This window comes from Prinia subflava, chromosome 3 (genome assembly GCF_021018805.1).
Source record: "Prinia subflava isolate CZ2003 ecotype Zambia chromosome 3, Cam_Psub_1.2, whole genome shotgun sequence".
In the NCBI taxonomy this organism is placed as follows: domain Eukaryota; kingdom Metazoa; phylum Chordata; class Aves; order Passeriformes; family Cisticolidae; genus Prinia; species Prinia subflava.
The window spans coordinates 106,728,954-106,747,304 of NC_086249.1; the positions used below are offsets into that span (position 1 = coordinate 106,728,954).

Genomic DNA, 18,351 nt, shown 5'->3' on the forward strand with positions numbered 1-18,351 from the left:
TAATTAACAAGGACAAATACAACAAAACAACTGAAACCCATTTAAAATTGACTCAGCTGAACAAAAAAAATTCAGTTAATCCACAAAACTCATCTCAGGAACCAGGTCAAGAATTCAGCAAACACTGAAAAAGTCAGAGACAGACACAAATGCCTACAATTGCACTAAATGGAGTAAATATTTTTGTACTCTGCCTATTACATATTATTTTAAGAAGTGGGAGGGTTTTTTTAGGATGAAAGGTATCTCTGTTGTGAGGATCATTGCTGGAATATCTGGAATTGATAAGACTTCAAATGCCAGAAGAACTGGCCCAGGAGCAGTGCTACCAGGAAAATCCAAAGGTGTCTGCCCTCACAGCATATCCCTGCCCAAAAACTGGCAAAAAGACAAGAATTACCACAGGCAGCTGTTCAGGCTGTGAATAAGACTCAAGGAAATATTGGCCTGCAACAACCAGAGATCAAAGTCAGCCCCTTTCAGTCTGAAGATGATAAATGTCCACCAGATTTTCACCGTGTTTTTAGGAGCATTTCAAATCTGTTAATTTTTTTCTATCTGTTTTGATCTTTTAAATAAATCTTTAATTCTTTAAATTTTCTGGAATATTTTTATTAAGAATTCTGGCTATTTTCCTGAGGTGAAATACCTCAGGACTGAATCCTGCCAAGCTGCCAGGAGGAGGTGAGTCCTGATTTCCAGAGCCACCCACCTTCCTTCACTGAGCCCAAAGGGGATGGGGCTTGGAGCACCCTGGGATATGGGAGGTGCCCCTGCCCTGGCAGGAGCAGGATGAGCTTTAAGGTCCTTTCCAACCCAGCCCAGTCTGGGATTCTGGGACTGAAGCATCTGGAATGTTCTGCCCCTTCAGGAGCAGCACCTGGAGCAGCCCCAGGGCAGCTCCCAGGACCTCCTCCTGCAGCCAGGGATGCTCCCAGGCAGGCATTCCAGGCAGGAACCCTGCTGCCCGTGCCCCAGCAACTCAGCGTGGGAGGGAACTGCTCCAAGTGCCTCCTCTGGCCTCACTGACCTGGGCTTTTTCTGCTACAAATCTCAATTCCATCAATTTGTCAACAGATGTAGAGCATTTGAGAGAGGAAGAAGACTAAATACCAACACCCTTGTTCTTTAAGGAAGTTTATTGATTGTAGTTGTACAAAATACTAATCAGGATACACTGCCAGCAGCAACAGAACTGTCACTGATGTGCTTCCCAGCCTACAGAATAACCCCTTGGGAAAAGGTGTTAGGAGCTCCTTGGAGCAGAGCAGTTTCTTATTAGGTAAAAATGAGTTTAAAAACTACAAGAAGCTTTCAGGAAAGAGACAACAGGACTCCCTGCTATAAAAAAAAACCAAAACCCCACACCCATATGATCTGCAGAGTCTTACAGTAAATACTGTGCCAACTGAAGTAATGAGAAAGGAAAGAAGTGAAGGATCCTACCCTGCTGTTAGGCAGCTAGCCCAGTAAAAGTAAATCCCAACAAGGTAGGGGGTTCAAGGTAATTGTAACCATTTCTAAAAGCTAAAAAGAACTAATAAGCCAGCTTGAACTTTGTTCATATATAAAATCACAGACTCTCCTGAGCTGGAGGGACCCACAGGGATCACCCAGTCCCACCCTGTCCCTGCACAGACCCCAACAATCCCAGCCTGGGCATCCCTGGCAGAGCTGCCCAGAGGCTCCTGGAGCTCTGGCAGGTTGAGGCTGTGTCCAAATTTCATGATATTAAATATCAGATTTCTGGCTAAGACAAACCCAGAGCAAAAGCTGTGATCCAAAGTCCAAGAAGCAGAAGCTGGCCTTCCCTAAACCAGGCCTGGCAACTGCAGCAACACAGATCATTCCTGTGTGCTTTAACTCAGATTATTTAGGAGAGTAAGAACATGCATCAGGCATTCAAAATATTCCTCCCTCGGCTGGTCTTGCTGGGGTTGAGTACAAGGATGGGGTTAAGACTTGTCAAGAGTCCCACAGAATATCAACACCGGTTATTAACATGAACCAAGGATGTGCTCAGACCCTTTTCACGGCAGTTCCTCCCCTTCCAGGGGTGTGGAATATCTACCTGGATTGCCTGAGGAAGGCTATGGCCCGGTAGCCAATGTCCCTCCTGTAGGTGGCCCCCTGGAAGTGGATGGCAGCCACGCCCAGGTTGGCGTCGCGCAGCGCGGCGGGCAGGTCCTCCCTGAGCGCGGTGACCGTGAGCACTCTGCCGCCGCTGGTCACCAGCCGGCCCTGCTGCAGCGCTGTGCCCGCGTGGAACACCTCCAGCCCCAGCTGCCTGGCCTGGGCCAGCCCTGTGCGGGGTGGAGAGAGCAGCTCTTGGTTAGAATGTGCTCAGTGAAGACACAGCGAGCATTTTGTGTCTGAAAACCACAGGGTGAGCCGGCTGGGAAATGGGAATAAATCTGTAAAAAGCACCTCTGGAGGGGAGATAAGTCTACCTGTGAGCTCAGGGGTGTGGGAAGAGGCGTTTAGCTGGCACACATCATCTGATTCCAGCTGGGTTTTTATGCTTCAGTGATACCCAGAGCACAAAACATAGCGTGACCCAAGAACCCTGATCAGAACCACCCCACTGCAGCAGGTATTAAATATCAGTGCTGTGCCAGTATCAAATAACAGCAGTGTGGGGAACTGAAAATACACCAAAATAAACTGAGATGTGTGGAAATTCAGCTGCTCTTGCTGACCCAGAACCAGGGTTTCTGTGATTCTCAGTTCCAGTGATTCACCTACACGTAGCAGGAGAGAACAGGGAGAGGCCAGGGGGGGAATGAGCCTCCTGCAGCTTCTCCTGCTCCATTTACCTGTTATTTCCAAGCCTTTGGGATATGACCCCGGATAGCCTTGACTGGCCATGACCACAGTCACAGCTGCACTGTCCTCCTTCCACACTGGCATGGAGCTGGCCAGCCTCCTGTTGATCACTGCCTGCATCACCTCGTACAGGTCACTCCTCAGCAGGGGCAGAATCACCTGCAGACACACACAGCAGCAAATCAGACTGGTGACCTTGCACTGCCTTCCCTGGCCTTGAAAAGGCACTAATGCAGCTGTAAAACCAGCATTAAATATGCTCACATGTTGTGCTTTCACACTTCATACAGACAGGGTATCATCTGAGAGCCCTTAAAAACACTCGTCCTTGAAGAGAATTTCTGTGGGTAAAACATTTGTTGCATGTGGACAGGAAAGGGTGAGGACAAAGAACCGAATTTGTTCTGAAGAATAGAAATTGAGAGTTTTGTTCCACTTCTCAACAGGGAGCAAGGAAAAATCCAGGATCCATTCCAGAAAAGACAGAGAAGTGCTGAGCTCTTCCCAAGCTGACCCTTGCAAAGCCCAGATTTGAGTCCAGCCTACTGAAATCCTCTCTGGAACAGAACAATTTCCTAACAGACCTTCTGCCTTGAAGGAACAACCCAAATATTTTAAATCTTGGTGCAATGAGCTGATTTTTCACCCCAAGTCTGCTTAACAGTAATGGTAGATGGTCACAGATTTTACTCCTCCCATAATGCCAAATTGTACAAAATAACTCACCTGACACTCTGGGTCACCAAATCTGCAGTTAAATTCCAGAACTTTAGGCCCATCTTTGGTGAGCATTAATCCAGCATAAAGCACACCTAGAACAAAAAATGATACAAAAATATCTCTCAGGAACTCCCTTGTTTTGAATCTGTTGATAACAGGGTTTAAAAGGCTGTGCTCGGTGAATTTGAGAAATGGCAAAATTAAATCAGGCAGAAATAGTTGTCACCATTTTACAGCTTATTTTTGAACATCTTCCTTTCTGTTCCTCCTCACTTGGGGAATTATCCCCTGTTCATGAAATGACCTCTGTTGATTTCCATGGACTCTGAATCAAGGCACTGGTACCAAACCCAGTTCCTAATAAATCAAAGGTGTTTCCCTTAACCTCCAGGGTAAGTTAGGCTACAAAGAGGAAAAAGCAAAAGAAAAGGTTGTTCTCCTCATGTATAAAAATCCCAAAGTTTTGTACCTACCCAAATAGGGGACACCTTCTTTCCTCATGCCATCAACAGTCTTCTGAAGAACAGTCTCTCTTATCTGCTGCAGCAAGTCTTTAGAAATCTAATAAAAAAGGATTAAAAACCAGTGTTTGTAAAAAGGGAGGGCTTGGATTTGTGGTTTTAAGACCCAACAGAATTCTTGGATGGTCTCTTGCTCACTCCAAAGGAAAGCTAAGAATGTTTTTCCCTCTATTTCTGCCAATAGAAGTTCCCTATCAAACAGACCCCAAACTACCTTAAGCCACAGCCAAAATTCACCGTTAGCTTTGTTTGGCACAAGATAAAACCATGGGTTTAAGCCCTTGGTTCTAATGAGCAGCACTTCATAACACTTAAATCCCAATCAAATATAAGGTTGCAGAAATAACACTTCCTCCTTTCTAATTCTGAGTAATTCAGTGGAGATACCCTCCTCTTTACAGAAATTTGTGGAGCTGGGGACTTTCCTTGGCCGTGGCTGCTTTAGGCAGCTCTTTCCATCCAGCAGAGCCCATTCCCTCCTGCTCCTCATGCTGGAATTAAACATCCCCACAGGCTTCCAGTGACAGCTGGAGTGAAACATCCCCTTTTCCCTTCCTCATGAATTCATTTTCCCTTCTTATCACTCCTTTCTCACCTGAGGAGCTGGGGAATAAGCTCCCATCCCTCCTGTGTTGGGGCCCTCATCTCCATCCATCAGCCTCTTGTGGTCCTGGGCGGGGGGCATGGGAGCGATGGTGACACCATCACTGAAACACAGGCACTGAAACAAGGACAGGAGTTAAAATTCCTGGCTTTGGTTAAAATTACAGGGCACTGAGTGCACACAGAGTTGATTTTCAGTGGCACAAAGGGATATTTAAGTGGATAAACTCTGCCTCCCTGATAAAATAAATGATGGGGTCCAAAGCATTTGCCTTTTCCTCAGGAAGCAGGGACTCATTTTGTGTGACCTTCCTTCAGAAATTAATAAAGCCTAGAAAAATGATACCATCAGCAGTTGCACTGAAAAGAAACACTCAAAGGTTTTAAAAAATATAATTAAAATACTGCATGATGGAGATTACTTCTTCCTTTCCCCTCCCAGCCCCTGCCCCGGAAGGAAGGCATTACTTTCCTTTCAAGACTTCCTTTTCCTTGCTGATAAAGCTATTTACTTGTGAAATATTTATAAATTATTTATATAGCAGTCATTTTTATCCTCAATTTCTTCAGAATAACAAGGCTGCTGGCATCTTCTGGAACTGGATGATGTTGTGCACTCAAACTGGGTAACGTTGTTCCCTGTCTGGACTAATGGGAGCAGTACTCAAAACCATTTTACAATGCTAATTATAAAACCAGCAAGGATCCAAAATAAGCCACACAGCTGTCTCTAACCAATACAATTTTATTTATCAGCAGGGCATGTATAATTTAACAGATAAAATCCTCCACTTTGTAGGTGAAGGCACTTAGTGAATCCCAAACAATTTAAAACAGGTAGAACCAGTGTTACAGTGAGATGCACTTACAGAAATTTCTTCTCCTTCAAGAAGTTCTTCAACAACAACAGTTTCCCCAGCTGCGCCAAAACTCTTATCCTACAGTGAAACAAAATCTCTTTAGTCCTGTTTCAGTTTTAAACTACTGAAAATGCAACAAGAAATACGTATTTTTAATACAGCCAAAAATGCAGCACAGGTTTGAGACGATGAATCCACTCTCCCCCCAGGGATGTCAGCAGTGCTGAAATCCCTACTCCTCTTTTCTGTTTATTCTTACATAAATGCAGGTTTATTACTGAATATTTTCAAATGGCAGAGGGTATTTGTGATTACTGAGCAATTCCTCATGCTCTGCATTCTGAAATTCACCCCAACAGCAGTGACAGCCAAGTCTCCAGTCTGCACTCTCAGTGGATAAAAAAGTGCAATTTTATACAACACATGGGAAGGGAGCGAGATTCTCAAATCCCAGTGCAAGGTTTGAACACTGACTGCATATTCTGGGTAATTAAGAAATTAATAACAACAAGCCCACGCTGCCAAGGTGATTTTGGGGGTCTCTAGAAATCTCTAACTTGCAGGTTTTTTGTATAAAACATTGGGCCCTATTCAGACATAAATTGTGCAGTGACCACAGACCATCCAAAATGTGACTGCAGCACCCATGCTCTGACTCTTGAGGCACAAGTGTGTCAATAATGTCTCCCCTGGATCAGCAGAGCTCCATGGAATTTTAGGATGCTGTGCTGCTGACACCAGCTGAGGGCCTGACCTGGGAGCCTCAGCTCTGTGCTCTTCACTGGGCAGATAAAATTACTTCACTTGGCCTCACTTCAAATCTTGAGGCTCCAAATATATTTGTGGAATATCCTTCCTCAATGAGAACCTCACTAGAAATACTCCCAGCAGAATTTGACTGCAAATTGAAAAGCTGTGCTTAGTCCTAATGGTGCTTCTAAAGATCCACCTCAGTCCCTGAGTTCATGTTCCTGCACTGTGGGACCTGTTGGATTGCAGGACTTTCATACAGTGGGGAAAAAAAAAGGAATTGCATATATAAATAAGCTTTATAAGGGTTTTCACGAAGAATGGTTTTATTTTAGCCTACAGGGACTGTGCTTCAAGCAATAAATACAACAGAGCTCCACAGCTGGCCAAAAAAAAGGGAGAAGGTTTGATGTCTTCCAGCCAAGTGGCTGTTACATGAAATGAGGAATATCTGTGATGCTCTGAGGTGGTGAAGAGGTGATTTGGTGTGAGACATTCCTTCTCACCTGCATGATTTCAGTGACAGCTTTGCAGGCCTCTTCCTTGGTGGAAGCCACGATGACTCCTTTGCCAGCTGCCAGGCCACTGGCTTTGACAACCAAAGCTGGGAAGGTGGCACTGCCAAGGCACAGGACAGACATTCAACATTAACAGTCCTTGCAAGGACATTTTGAACATTGCAGGGGATGAAAGATCAAAGCACTTCTCAGTTTTCATGGCAACCTTATTCAATGACACACAAATCACTCCAGGCTCCTCTGGTTATGCTCTTCCTGAGAAAGGTTCCTGCTTCTCTTCCCCCCCAGGGAATTTCCTGACTGTTCATTACTGCTTTCCATTTGGGAATTTACTCTTCTATCATCTGGGGTCACCTGGGTTGTTCTGTGATGAGCAGATCATCAGTTGCTGAGTAACTCTCCAGGGTTTTTTTGGTGGAGAAAAGGGATAAGAAGCCAGAACAGATGGCTCTGAGCTGCTCCCTGCCTTTCCCCAGCAGGCAGGCTGACAAAAAAATAACAGCTTGTCCTACATTCTCCTGTGAGCTGAACACTGAACTTTCATTTTAGAGCAGGAGGAACCATTTTCCTCAGACTTGCTGCAGTTTGAGGGAGTCATGGTAGGTGATCCTCTGAAACCTTTGCAGATGTTCTATCCCAAAGGTATTGATCCATGAGCAGTATTGCATTGGTTTGGATATCCAGCACACTGTCAGTAAGGACATGTCCAAAATGACAAGGGTTGTACCTGTTGATAAAGGCACACGCTGCCTTGGGGTCGGTGAAGGATTTCCATCTGGCAGTGGGGATCTCGTGACGATCCAGAAAGGCTTTGCTAAAGCTTTTACTGGACTCCAGCTGAGCTGCCTTTGCTGTGGGGCCAAAACACCTGATCCCAGCTGCTGTCAAGTCATCCACAATTCCTAAACACAAAACATGGTGTAAATCTCCAGATGATTTATGGGAGGCAGGCCAGCCAGGTCCAGGGCTGCACTGATCCCTTGGAGCAGGAATGCCAGGAATAAGAAGTCATCTGTGTGTGCAGTGCCTGCTTTCCTCACTGGAAGCAGGAGCAGGTAACCCTGCAGCACTGCAGGCCCTCAGGATGTGCTGGGTTTGGCAAGGGATGACAATCCCCCCTTGGTTTATGACACCTTTGAGCTGAAAGGTCAACGTGAGTCTTTGGTGAAGATGCCAAAAGGTTTAAGCAGAAAAACTACCAGCATGTTTATAATTAGGGTTTTTTTAACCAAGACTCAAATTGTAATTATTTCAAAACATGAAAACTCCATAGGAAAACCAAAACTGGCTTTCTTGCTCACACACTACCCTTCAGAAATTCCTTTTCACTTTGACACAACTCTGCATTTCAGGGAAGCCTCTCCAGAGGATCTGTTTCCATTCAGACTGGAGACACTGCTGAGTGATGTAAAATTTACTTTTCTTCCTAAAGGCTGTGATTTCCAGCTTGTGTCTCTTACCAGCAGCAAGAGGAACCTCAGGACCAACCACCACCAGCCTGATGTCCTGGTCCCTGCAGAACTGGGCAACAGCAGCGTGGTCACTGACTGGAACAGCTGTTGGAGACACAAAACAGGGAAAGCTCCAGTCCAGGGCTGCTCCTCAGCACTGAGGTATCCCAGAGCACTCGCCAGCCTCACCCTCTGGGCTGCCAGGTCACGGGGAACCTGCAGGAGTGAGGCCCATACTGACAGAGACTCACCCAAAACACAGCCCCAAACCCCAGGCAAAGGCTCTGGTTGGACATCCTCTGTCAGAGTCATAAAACACAGAATCATGGAATATCCTGAGCTGGAGGGACCCACAGGGACCATCCAATCCCACCCTGTCCCTGCCCAGACCCCCAACAATCCCACCCTGGGCATCCCAAAGGCTCCTGGAGCTGTGGCAGCCTCGGGGCCGTGCCCATTCCCTGGGGAGCCTGGGCAGTGCCAGCACCTCTGGGGAAGAGCCTTGCTCTAAAATCCAACCCCAATCCCTCCTGGGCCAGCTGCAGGCGCTCCCTGGTGCTGTCCCTGTGGCAGGAGCAGAGCCCGGAGCTGTCCCTGTGCTGCCCCTCGGGGAGCTCTGACCTCAGGCTGCTGCAGCTGGACAAACCCAGTGCCCTCAGCTGCTCCTCGAGGGGCTTCTCCAGACCCTTCCCCACCTTCAAGGCCTGGTAAACCCACCTTGCTCTTGAAGGTGAGAAAAAAAGCTCTGGGATCCCCTGGGCTGCAGGCCAGCAAACTGGTCTGACCCCTAGGAACACTCTGTTTGCCAGCACAAGCAGCATAGCAAAGAATCCAAGAAAATAAAAAACTCTATAGGAAAAAAAATGTAACTTTCTTTCCAGCAAGTCTCCTCCCTGAGGAGGGTCACCACGGAGCTTTAAAGATGTAAGACCAGGCTGGATGGGGCTTGGATCAACCTGGGACAGTGGGATGTGTCCCTGCCCATGCCAAGGGGTGGCACTGGATGGGCTTTAAGGTCCCTTCCAACCCAAACCATTCCACGATTCTGTGATTTTATGATCTTGGTGCCAGGAGGGTGTTGGGGATGAAACAAACAGCTGGTGCTAGAATTCCAACTCATCTATTTTCTTTTTTTTTCTTTCTTTCTGTAGTGCTACCTAAAAATTGCACTAAACCCTCTAAAAGCAAGGGGAATCAGAACTTTTTTTCACATTATGATGAACTTAATGACACTGTGCTGTCATTATGGCTGAGGATATGTGGGCTCAGGCTGCTACAAGCATTATCTTTCCAAAAACAAACATTCAGTGTGATGACACTTGGAATGCCCCAAACTGTGCAAACAAAAGAACTGTCCTGCACCAAAGACAATAATGTCAATCTCATGATCCAAAAGTTACGCAAATGCCCTGCAATTCCACTGCTTTTATCATGAATAAATAAAGCCAAGGTCTGCAGAGGATGGGAACACAGATCCAGGGAGCCAAAAAAGAGATGAGCCCAGTGTGGATTGGCTGCTTCTGCAGGGAGGAGAGTGCACACACCAGAGCACGGGGCTGGCAAAGGGAGCACAGAATCCCAGGATCATCAGGGCTGAAGAACCCTTCAGGATCACCCAGTGCCACCCAGCAGCACCAGCAGCACCCCAAACCCTGTCCCCAAGGGCCACATCCAGACATCTTTAGGACACTTCGAGACACAGTGACTCCACCACTCCCTGGGCAGGGAAAAACTGTTTCCAGTCTGACCCTCCCCTGGTGTAATTTTCCCTTGGGACATGGCACAAGACTGGCAATGCCCTGGGAGCTGATGGTCTCCTCCAGCCAGTTTCTGGGGAGTGATGAGAGAGGAAGGAGATGACAGGACTTTGGTCAGTGTCCATCCAGCGCCTGGATGAATAAATTCACAGAATAATTGAACCCCAGACTTTGGGTTGGGAGGGACCTTAAATCCCACCCAGTGCCACCCCTGCCATGGCAGGGACACCTCCCACTGTCCCAGGCTGCTCCAGCCCCAGTGTCCAGCCTGGCCTTGGGCACTGCCAGGGATGCAGGGGCAGCCACAGCTGCTCTGGGCACCCTGTGCCAGGGCCTGCCCACCCTGCCAGGGAACAATTCCTTGTGAGATGCCCTGATTCCACAAAATGTCCTGATTCCACAAAAGAATCTACATTTTGGTTACAGATTTGCCCTATTCAGGTGGGGTGGGGGAACACCCAAGACAGAACACAAATAAAAATCACCTCCTTGGCACCTCTTTAAGAGCCCAATTATTTTGTTCCACCAACAAAGGCATTTGACCTCCTTGTGCAGGTGATGCCAGCTGACTTCTGGCTCACCCAAAAGCACAACACACCTGTGCCAGGGCCTCCCCCCTCAGATTCCTTCCCAATATCCCATCCAGACACTCCTGTCCCCCTCCAGGCAGGGAAAGGAGAGAGCCCGGAATTCACCCCAGATTTCCTGCTGCAGGTCTGATCTCGTGATGTGAACAGTGGCACGAGATCTATGCGATGGAGAAACGTCCTAACAACAAGCAAGGAGGAAGAAATCATGTTGTTTATCCATGATTTTAACTTTCCTCCCATGTATCATTTTTCTCAGGTTGTTGACTGAAAGGGGACATTTCTCTAGCTGTGTTTGATGCTTAAAACAACAGCTGAACATTCCTTTGGAACCCTGGACCAAGGCTCTCAAGGGTAGAGCTTAAATTTAAGAGCACAAGTTACACAGAGAGGTAAAATGTGACAGAAGGAGGTGTCAGGATGGTGAAGTCCATTCACAGACACACCTATTCATTCAGCAAGCATTGTCTGTGCTTCTGCACAAAACTGCTCTGATGATTCACCGAAATTAAATATAAACCTGTATTTGGGCACCCAACCTAAATCCCACTTTATTGCTGGAAACAATTACCAGCTCAGATCAACCACAATTTTTTTTTCTTACTTGAATACAGACACAGTTTCAATTAGGGTCATTTATCATTTTCAGCTCACTTTTTCATGTTTCAGTAATCACCCAAGACCCAGAGCTGCAATCCTAATAAAGGCAATTCCATGACCCATGAAGGGAGGACAAACTTTCAGAGGCAAATCTTGATTATACAAAAAAAAAACCCAGAAAGCAGGGAAGGAGTTCCCCAGATATTCCCAGATATCCCAGGTATTGCTGCCCACACAACATAACAGGGCTCACGTGCTTCTGTAAAGCTGTTCCCCGTTTTCCACCCTGAGTTAAATCAAGGCCTCAGTGACAGCACTGGAATTCCTGAACAGGTGAGAAAAATTCTTTCCTTAAAAACCTACATAAATCAAATTCTTCATAAATTCTACATTCTTCCTGAGGTGGTGAAGATTTCTCTCCCAAAGCACAGATGAGGCCAGGTGCAGAACAAAACAATTTCTTCCACATGGGAGATTTTGTGAACCTTGCTTGAGATCAAGCATTTTCCACTACTGGTGCAATGTTTTTTATGGGATGAAAGAGAGAAAAATCCAGGAGGGGTTTAAAAAGGCACAGCTTGAAAAAAAAGCTGGAATTCCCATTCTACAGGCCCTGCAGCCTGGCACTGACCCCATTTAGCCCAAGGGGAAAGGGGTTTTTTTTGACTTTCTGGTCTTGTCAAGCTCTTCCTTCCACGCTTCTCCTCAGAGGCCAAACAGAGCAAAAAACTGGAGTGAGGAGCTCACTCATGATGGCTGGTCAAAGAAATTAAGGACAAAGTTGTTTCCAAAGCCTGTAATTAAGCATTCCAACTGAATTGTATTCAATAATTACCTGCTGTAAAAGAACCTGGCAGCACTCACGTTTGCACATGAGACAGCAACACTTAAAGCTACTCCCACACCAAACAAGTGCAGAAAATGGATGTGTCTGATCCACATTCACGTGCATCCTGTGTTAACTTGAATTCCCCATCTCATCACACGTTCTAAAGGGAAAACTGAAGTCTTGGGCAGGTTAAAGCCCCTAAATCAGGATCTGTTATGTAAAGGACACAGGAGTCTCTGTGGTCTGGACTGACTCCCTGGGTGCCAGCACCTCAGACCAGGCTTTTATTTTTTATTTTTTTGAAACGCAGCTCCAAATTTTGGATGCTCAATTTACAACCCCTGAAGCTTGATTTCTCAAGATAATAGCTATGAAAATTTTCAATTCCAGCCAGTCAGAGCTTAATATGTTAAACCAAGAGCTCCAACCAAGCAGTCGGTACACAGAGAGAAATATTTGAAGATAACCTTGATTTCTTAAGGTCACTAGACAAAGGAATGAATTTATGTTCATAGTGACAGAGTGTTCTTGTCAAAGGTTGTGGGGATCATAGGGTTTCAACACATTTCTGAGAGCACAAATGGAATTTAGGTGGCAACCACAGCACTGTCCTGAGCTGGATTCCCAGAGGAACAGCTCTGGCTGAATACTCCAAACCCGAACATAAAGAATGAGATTTCACAGCTGAGATCTTATAAAATTAACTACACAAATTACACAAGGCTTTGATCAGATTTCTTTTTTCTTCTTAACTGCATCTAAAATCTATTTCACATGCCCAAACGCTTAAAAAATGGTAATCCATCATCATCATATCATCATCATCATCATCATCATTCTCATCCTTTCACAGTACCAGCAGTGATTTCAGCTCAGCATCATCCTGGTTGAATGACGAAACTGAAAAATGGTATTTTTTTGGTTTTACCTGAGTTGGAGATCTTCCCATTGTCAGCTGTCCCTGCGTTTCCTGGAGCCACAAACACGTGTTTGACGTGTGGGGACTGGGCCAGCTTCCAGGCCAGGGCGTGCTCCCTGCCGCCGCTGCCGATCACCAGCACCCGCTCAGCCATGGCCCTGCGAGAGCAGGACAAGGGAAAAGCTGGAATTAGCTGGGGAAGGTGGGAAAGCAAGAGCTTCAGGGACCACAAAGTGCTGGAGAATTTCATCAGATGTGATACACACTAAAGCTCCGAGGCTGAGCTGCCCCAGAGCATAGCAGGAACCCGTCAGGAAAATCATCCTGGGTTTGATTGGAAAGTGCTCCCACTTAGACAGAAATCTGGGATAGAGGAAAAACCCTGAGGAGTGAGCAGGCTGGGATTTGCAGCCTAGAGAATCAGAGACTCCCAGAAGGGTTTGGGATGGGAGGGACCTTAAAGCCCACCCAGTGTCACCCCTGCCATGGCAGGGACACCTTCCCAAGCCCCAGTGTCCAACCTGGCCTTGGACAGGGATGGGGAGTCCACAGCCTCTCTGTGGACTCCCCATCCTGGGAGAATCCAAACCTGCAAAGGTCAAAGCCCTTCTGATGCACCCAGCATATGAACACAGAGTGTTTGCACCTGGATGGGGCCATTTAAGAAATTTTAGTAGCAATGACTGAAAAGCTCTGAACACCTCATGGAAAGGAAAGGCTCCAAGCAATGAGACAAGGAAGGAACTTCCAGCTCTGCCTTTCCTTGGAGAGAACAACCACACGACCAGCAGAAGGTGGAATTAATAAAGGAGTTCACTTAGACAAGATAGTGCACTCTCCCACTACAGAGGGGCATGGAAAAACTCTGGACACGCTGCTGAAGTGGGAGTGGATGAGCACGGATGAGCACAGATGAGCACAGATGAGCACGTCATCCCCTGGGTGTGCACACACAGCTTACACACGTGGGGCTCACGGCAAAGGTACAGCGTGTTCTCTGAGCAGCTCTGGAAGCCTCTGCTCCTGAGGCTTACTGCTCTGTGTACTCTCCAATATTTACTGAGGGAAGAGTTCACTTGCACGGACAAAATCCACCCGAATTCAGAAAATACTAAAGAAAGAAGGAAGGAAGGACATAATTTTATAAACTAATTATGTATGTCTTTATTTGGAGCTAAAATAATAGTTTGGGCCAGGAGGGACCTTAAATCCCACCCAGTGCCACCCCTGCCACGGCAGGGACACCTCCCACTGTCCCAGGCTGCTCCAGCCCCAGTGTCCAACCTGGCCTTGGGCACTGCCAGGGATGCAGGGGCAGCCACAGCTGCTCTGGGCACCCTGTGCCAGGGCCTGCCCACCCTGCCAGGGAACAATTCCTGATGCCCAAGAGCCCATCCAGCCCTGCCCTCTGGCACTGGGAGCCATTCCCTGGCTCCTGTCCCTCTGTCCCTTGTCCCCAGTCCCTCTGCAGCTCTCCTGGAGCCCCTTCAGGCCCTGGCAGAGGCTCTGAGCTCTCCCTGGAGCTTCTCCTCTCCAGGGGAGCCCCCCCAGCTCTCCCAGCCTGGCCCCAGAGCAGAGGCTGCAGGGATCACCCCCCATTCTCTCACTGCTGGGGAGGAACAGAGCCCAGAGAGGAGTTTAGGACAGAAGGAGCCAGGAGTGTCCCTGATGTCATCCCAGCACACACAACACACAGTCAGGGTCGCCCTCTCCACACAGCCGGTCACTGACCCGCACGTGGCCAGTGCCCCAGCTGAGCTCAGAGCCCCCCCCTTGCAGGAGGACAAGAGAGGATGACAACACAAAACTTATCTTAGAAAAGGGAAAAAAAACCAAAAAACAACAAAACAAAACCCAGGAGATTTCTCAGGGAAAAGCAAAAATGATCCAAAGCAGATTTTCAGATAAGGCAGGGATGTGCCTTTCCCTCACATCAGCTGCTGCAGCTTGACTTGACTAAAGCAGCCCTGATGTGGCAAAATATTTGGATTAAGGAAAACATCCCGACAGAATCGAGTGAAAATAAACGTGGTAGAAGGATAAAATACAGAAAATTAACACTAAGTCGTTTGCTATCAACTAAACACACCAGAGCTAACATTTAATGGTAGTTTCATGCTGTGGGAGACCAAGAGGTTTCTTATGCAGTGTTGGGCCAAACACAGATATTGCAAAGTTACAGACATCTTTTAATGATAAAACTCCATGATTACTTGCAATAAAAAAACTCAAGTTAGGCTAAAAATTATCAGTTATGGTGTAGATGTGTGGGAAAACACATCATGCTCAACTCTTTTATATTACAACTCAAGCAAGAAGAAAAGATAAAAGAATGAGGGATACAACAAAGAGGTGAATTAGATAAAGACAGTAATATCATAGTAAGGTAGAAGAAGATTTATCACACAGCAGGCAGCTGTCTCCTTGAAGTTAAATGAGCATTGCCAGTGGTGTCCAAAGCCAGTGGCCACTAAACAGTATTTTTAAGGCAAACTTTATCAATAATAAGTTTAACTATACACAACATGATTTTCTGAAAAAACCCCTTAAAATTTAACTTTTAAAATGTTAAAAAAAATTAATTTGAAAACGTCAAAACTTTAAACCAGGATGATTTAAACCCAAGAGAGCCCCTACTCACTCTGTGCTGTTTGTCCCAGGCTGAGGAGAGCAGGACTCAGGAGCTCAGAGGCACAAAGAGAGCAGAGATTGGCAGCCCCTGGTTAAAATGTCCCTGCCCCAACATTCCCGCCCCACTGCTGACCCTGCAGCCAGCCAATGGACAGGGAACTTCGGCCATTCCAGCTGGGAACAGGGGACAGAAGCTTCCCTACAAATGCTCTAGAAGGGAGAGGCAAAAGCTTTCTAAACAGCAAAATTACTTCTGTCTCATCCCAGGTGTTTGGGGTTTTTTCAGTTAAAAACGGTTCATTAATCAGCTTGTGAGCATTCTGTTTATATCTAAAAATAAATCAGGATCTCCAGTTTTGAAATAAATAAAAATTAGTCTGTGTAATCAACAGTATGATAAATAAGGGGTATGATGCAAATTATCATGGAATGGTTTGGGTTGGAAGAGACCTTAAATCTCATCCCATCCCAGCCCTGCCACGGCAGGGACACCTCCCACTGTCCCAGGCTGCTCCAGCCCCAGTGTCCAGCCTGGCCTTGGGCACTGCCAGGGATGCAGGGGCAGCCACAGCTGCTCTGGGCACCCTGTGCCAGGGCCTGCCCACCCTCACAGGGAACAATTCCTGATTCCCAAGAGCCCATCCAGCCCTGCCCTCCTTCAGCTTAAGGCCCATAAGAAATTCACACTGAGCCCACACTGCTGACCAGCACAGCCTGAAGTCACTGGTGGCCCAGTGACACTGTGGCCACCTCAAGGCAACTCACTCAGAGCCACCTTCTTTTCTTCCCTGAGGTAACATATTCTGGTACTACTGCCAGCTGAAAGAATTCACTACCTACAAGGCAAAGATTTCCATGGGAGCAGTAAATACAACAAGCCATGTCTGATATTGCCAAATGATAATTTAATCATTTTATATCAAAATGTGTGTGAAAATTAAGTTTCACACATTTGTTTTGGAGCTCAGTGTTATTTGTGCATCCCACTATGGTATCCTAGCAACTTTTATTTAGGAATGTGGCTTGAGGAGAACTTGTGATGGCAGTGCCAGTTTAGGAAGCTCAGATGTAGCCATGGCAGCCCCTGTCTTACTCAAAGATGTCATGGAGGCCCCTCTGCTGCCCAGCAGGACCTCACTTTAAAAAAGAAGATCCCAAGAAGCAACATTCCTTTTTATTTTTGTCACTGATCCAGCAGTAAAAAAAATGTTCTCAAAAGACCTGAAGTCATTCACAAGGTAGATATTTACTCTGTGAGGATTATCACACCCCCAGGATTTTTGGAACCAACATGTGAAGTCCTTAAAGATTCCAAACCATGGAATGTCATTACCTTCTGCAACCATTGTCTGCTTCGGTAAAGAAGGAGGAGATGTTTACTTAAAAGATGTTTTAAACTGAAGATAAGGGACATTTCAGGAGAGGGTCTGTTGTTAGATTCTTAGATGAAGTGAGAACAGGAAAGGAGAAATGAGTTAATCACTCCGTGTATCCAGGAGCAGAGGAGGCAAGGACAGAGTGAAGACAAGGAGATTCCCAGAGCTTATCCCCGAGGATGGCAGCAGGGAGGAGCATCAGCCCAGAGACCTTTATCCTCACCGCAGGAAGGCAGCTGGGGCTCACCAGCAAACCAGGGAACTCTTCCTCGTGGCCAGGGCCTGTGGAGCAGAGAAAATCAAGTGAGGGAGGCAGAGCCCACAGTGCTGAGAGCCTTCCCCATCCCAATGCATGCACAGGGCATGGGGAGGCTCCAAACACAGCGAGCAGTGACATGAGGCTGCTCAGGTGCTGTCCCTTCCTCTGTCCCTTCCCAGGGACAGGAGCCACTGACCTTCCCAAACTTACCCTGTGCACACACCTGGGGTTACACTCAGCTCCTTGGCTGCATTTACGAGCAGAACTCTGTAAGAAAACACAAACTCCTTACGCAATTTATTCTCAAGCGTGATGCAAGACACCTAAATATTCAATCTCAGCTGGGTGGAGTATTTTAATAAAGCAGCACCTTATCACCTCACCTCAAACTACAGCAGGAAAGGTGCAACTACAATCAATCAGATCTCTGCACTCCAGTACGAAAAGCAAAGGCTCTGACTGAAGCTCTCTGCTTCAGACAGTTTGTTTTTTTAAATTAAGCTCCAGTGATGTTGGTTTCCTCTGTGCTCCTCTATCTTTGCTTCCCAACACTGGGATTCAGGAGAACTGATGCAGGCATTCAAGTTTCTTTAGATCAAAGACATGGTCCTTGCCCAGAGGATCTTAATTCAGTGCCAGGTTGGACAGGGCTTGGGATCACCACGGGGCCTGACCAGAAATGAGATTTGGGGACTGATCTGGGTTCATCGGGCATGCAGGGCAGGAGAGACCACTTTATTTACAAAAACCCACTCTTATACATTTCCTATGAGGCCTGTGGATTGGAGGATGGAATTCCCACCTCCCCACCAGATTGGCCAAGGAGGCTGTTATTCAACCTCCCTTTCTCCTTAAGGAATTCATAACAAGGGCAGTGTTTACAAAACATGGTCCTGTGTTTACATTTACGAGTGCGAGAAACTGCACATTTCTCCTTTAATATGAACGCTCGGCAAACCAGGAAAAAACCTCATGGCAACAGCTTGGAGCAGCCTGGTCTAGTGGAGGGTGTCCCTCAGCAGAGCAAGGAGCTGGAACTGGATGAGCTCTGAGGCCCCTTCCAACCCAAACCACCCTGGGATGCAATGAACTCCTACCCTTCTCAGAGCTGAGTCTGGAAAATGGCCCAGCAGTGACAGCACTT

General features: G+C 46.8%; 1 protein-coding gene across 36 annotated transcripts in view; it reads right to left on the minus strand.

Annotated features, from left to right (window-relative positions):
• Positions 1–18,351, minus strand: part of LOC134548450 (trifunctional purine biosynthetic protein adenosine-3) — a 38,594-nt gene that overhangs the window by 16,606 nt on the left and 3,637 nt on the right. For 33 of the 36 annotated variants that reach the window (XM_063393286.1, XM_063393267.1, XM_063393255.1 and 30 more), the window contains exons 2-13: positions 17,418–17,474; positions 17,172–17,230; positions 12,951–13,099; positions 8,259–8,354; positions 7,526–7,700; positions 6,787–6,898; positions 5,540–5,608; positions 4,663–4,788; positions 4,020–4,107; positions 3,553–3,638; positions 2,817–2,985; positions 2,072–2,303 (exon numbers count right to left, since the gene is read on the minus strand). In XM_063393286.1, the coding sequence (XP_063249356.1) occupies positions 2,072–2,303; positions 2,817–2,985; positions 3,553–3,638; positions 4,020–4,107; positions 4,663–4,788; positions 5,540–5,608; positions 6,787–6,898; positions 7,526–7,700; positions 8,259–8,354; positions 12,951–13,095 (1,298 nt within the window). In that variant the 5' untranslated portion in view covers positions 13,096–13,099; positions 17,172–17,230; positions 17,418–17,474. Of the gene's footprint in view, positions 1–1,120; positions 2,304–2,816; positions 2,986–3,552; positions 3,639–4,019; positions 4,108–4,662; positions 4,789–5,539; positions 5,609–6,786; positions 6,899–7,525; positions 7,701–8,258; positions 8,355–12,950; positions 13,100–17,159; positions 17,231–17,417; positions 17,475–18,351 lie in introns of those variants that run through there. The other 3 variants (XM_063393271.1, XM_063393287.1, XM_063393288.1) reach the window with 3 other exon arrangements.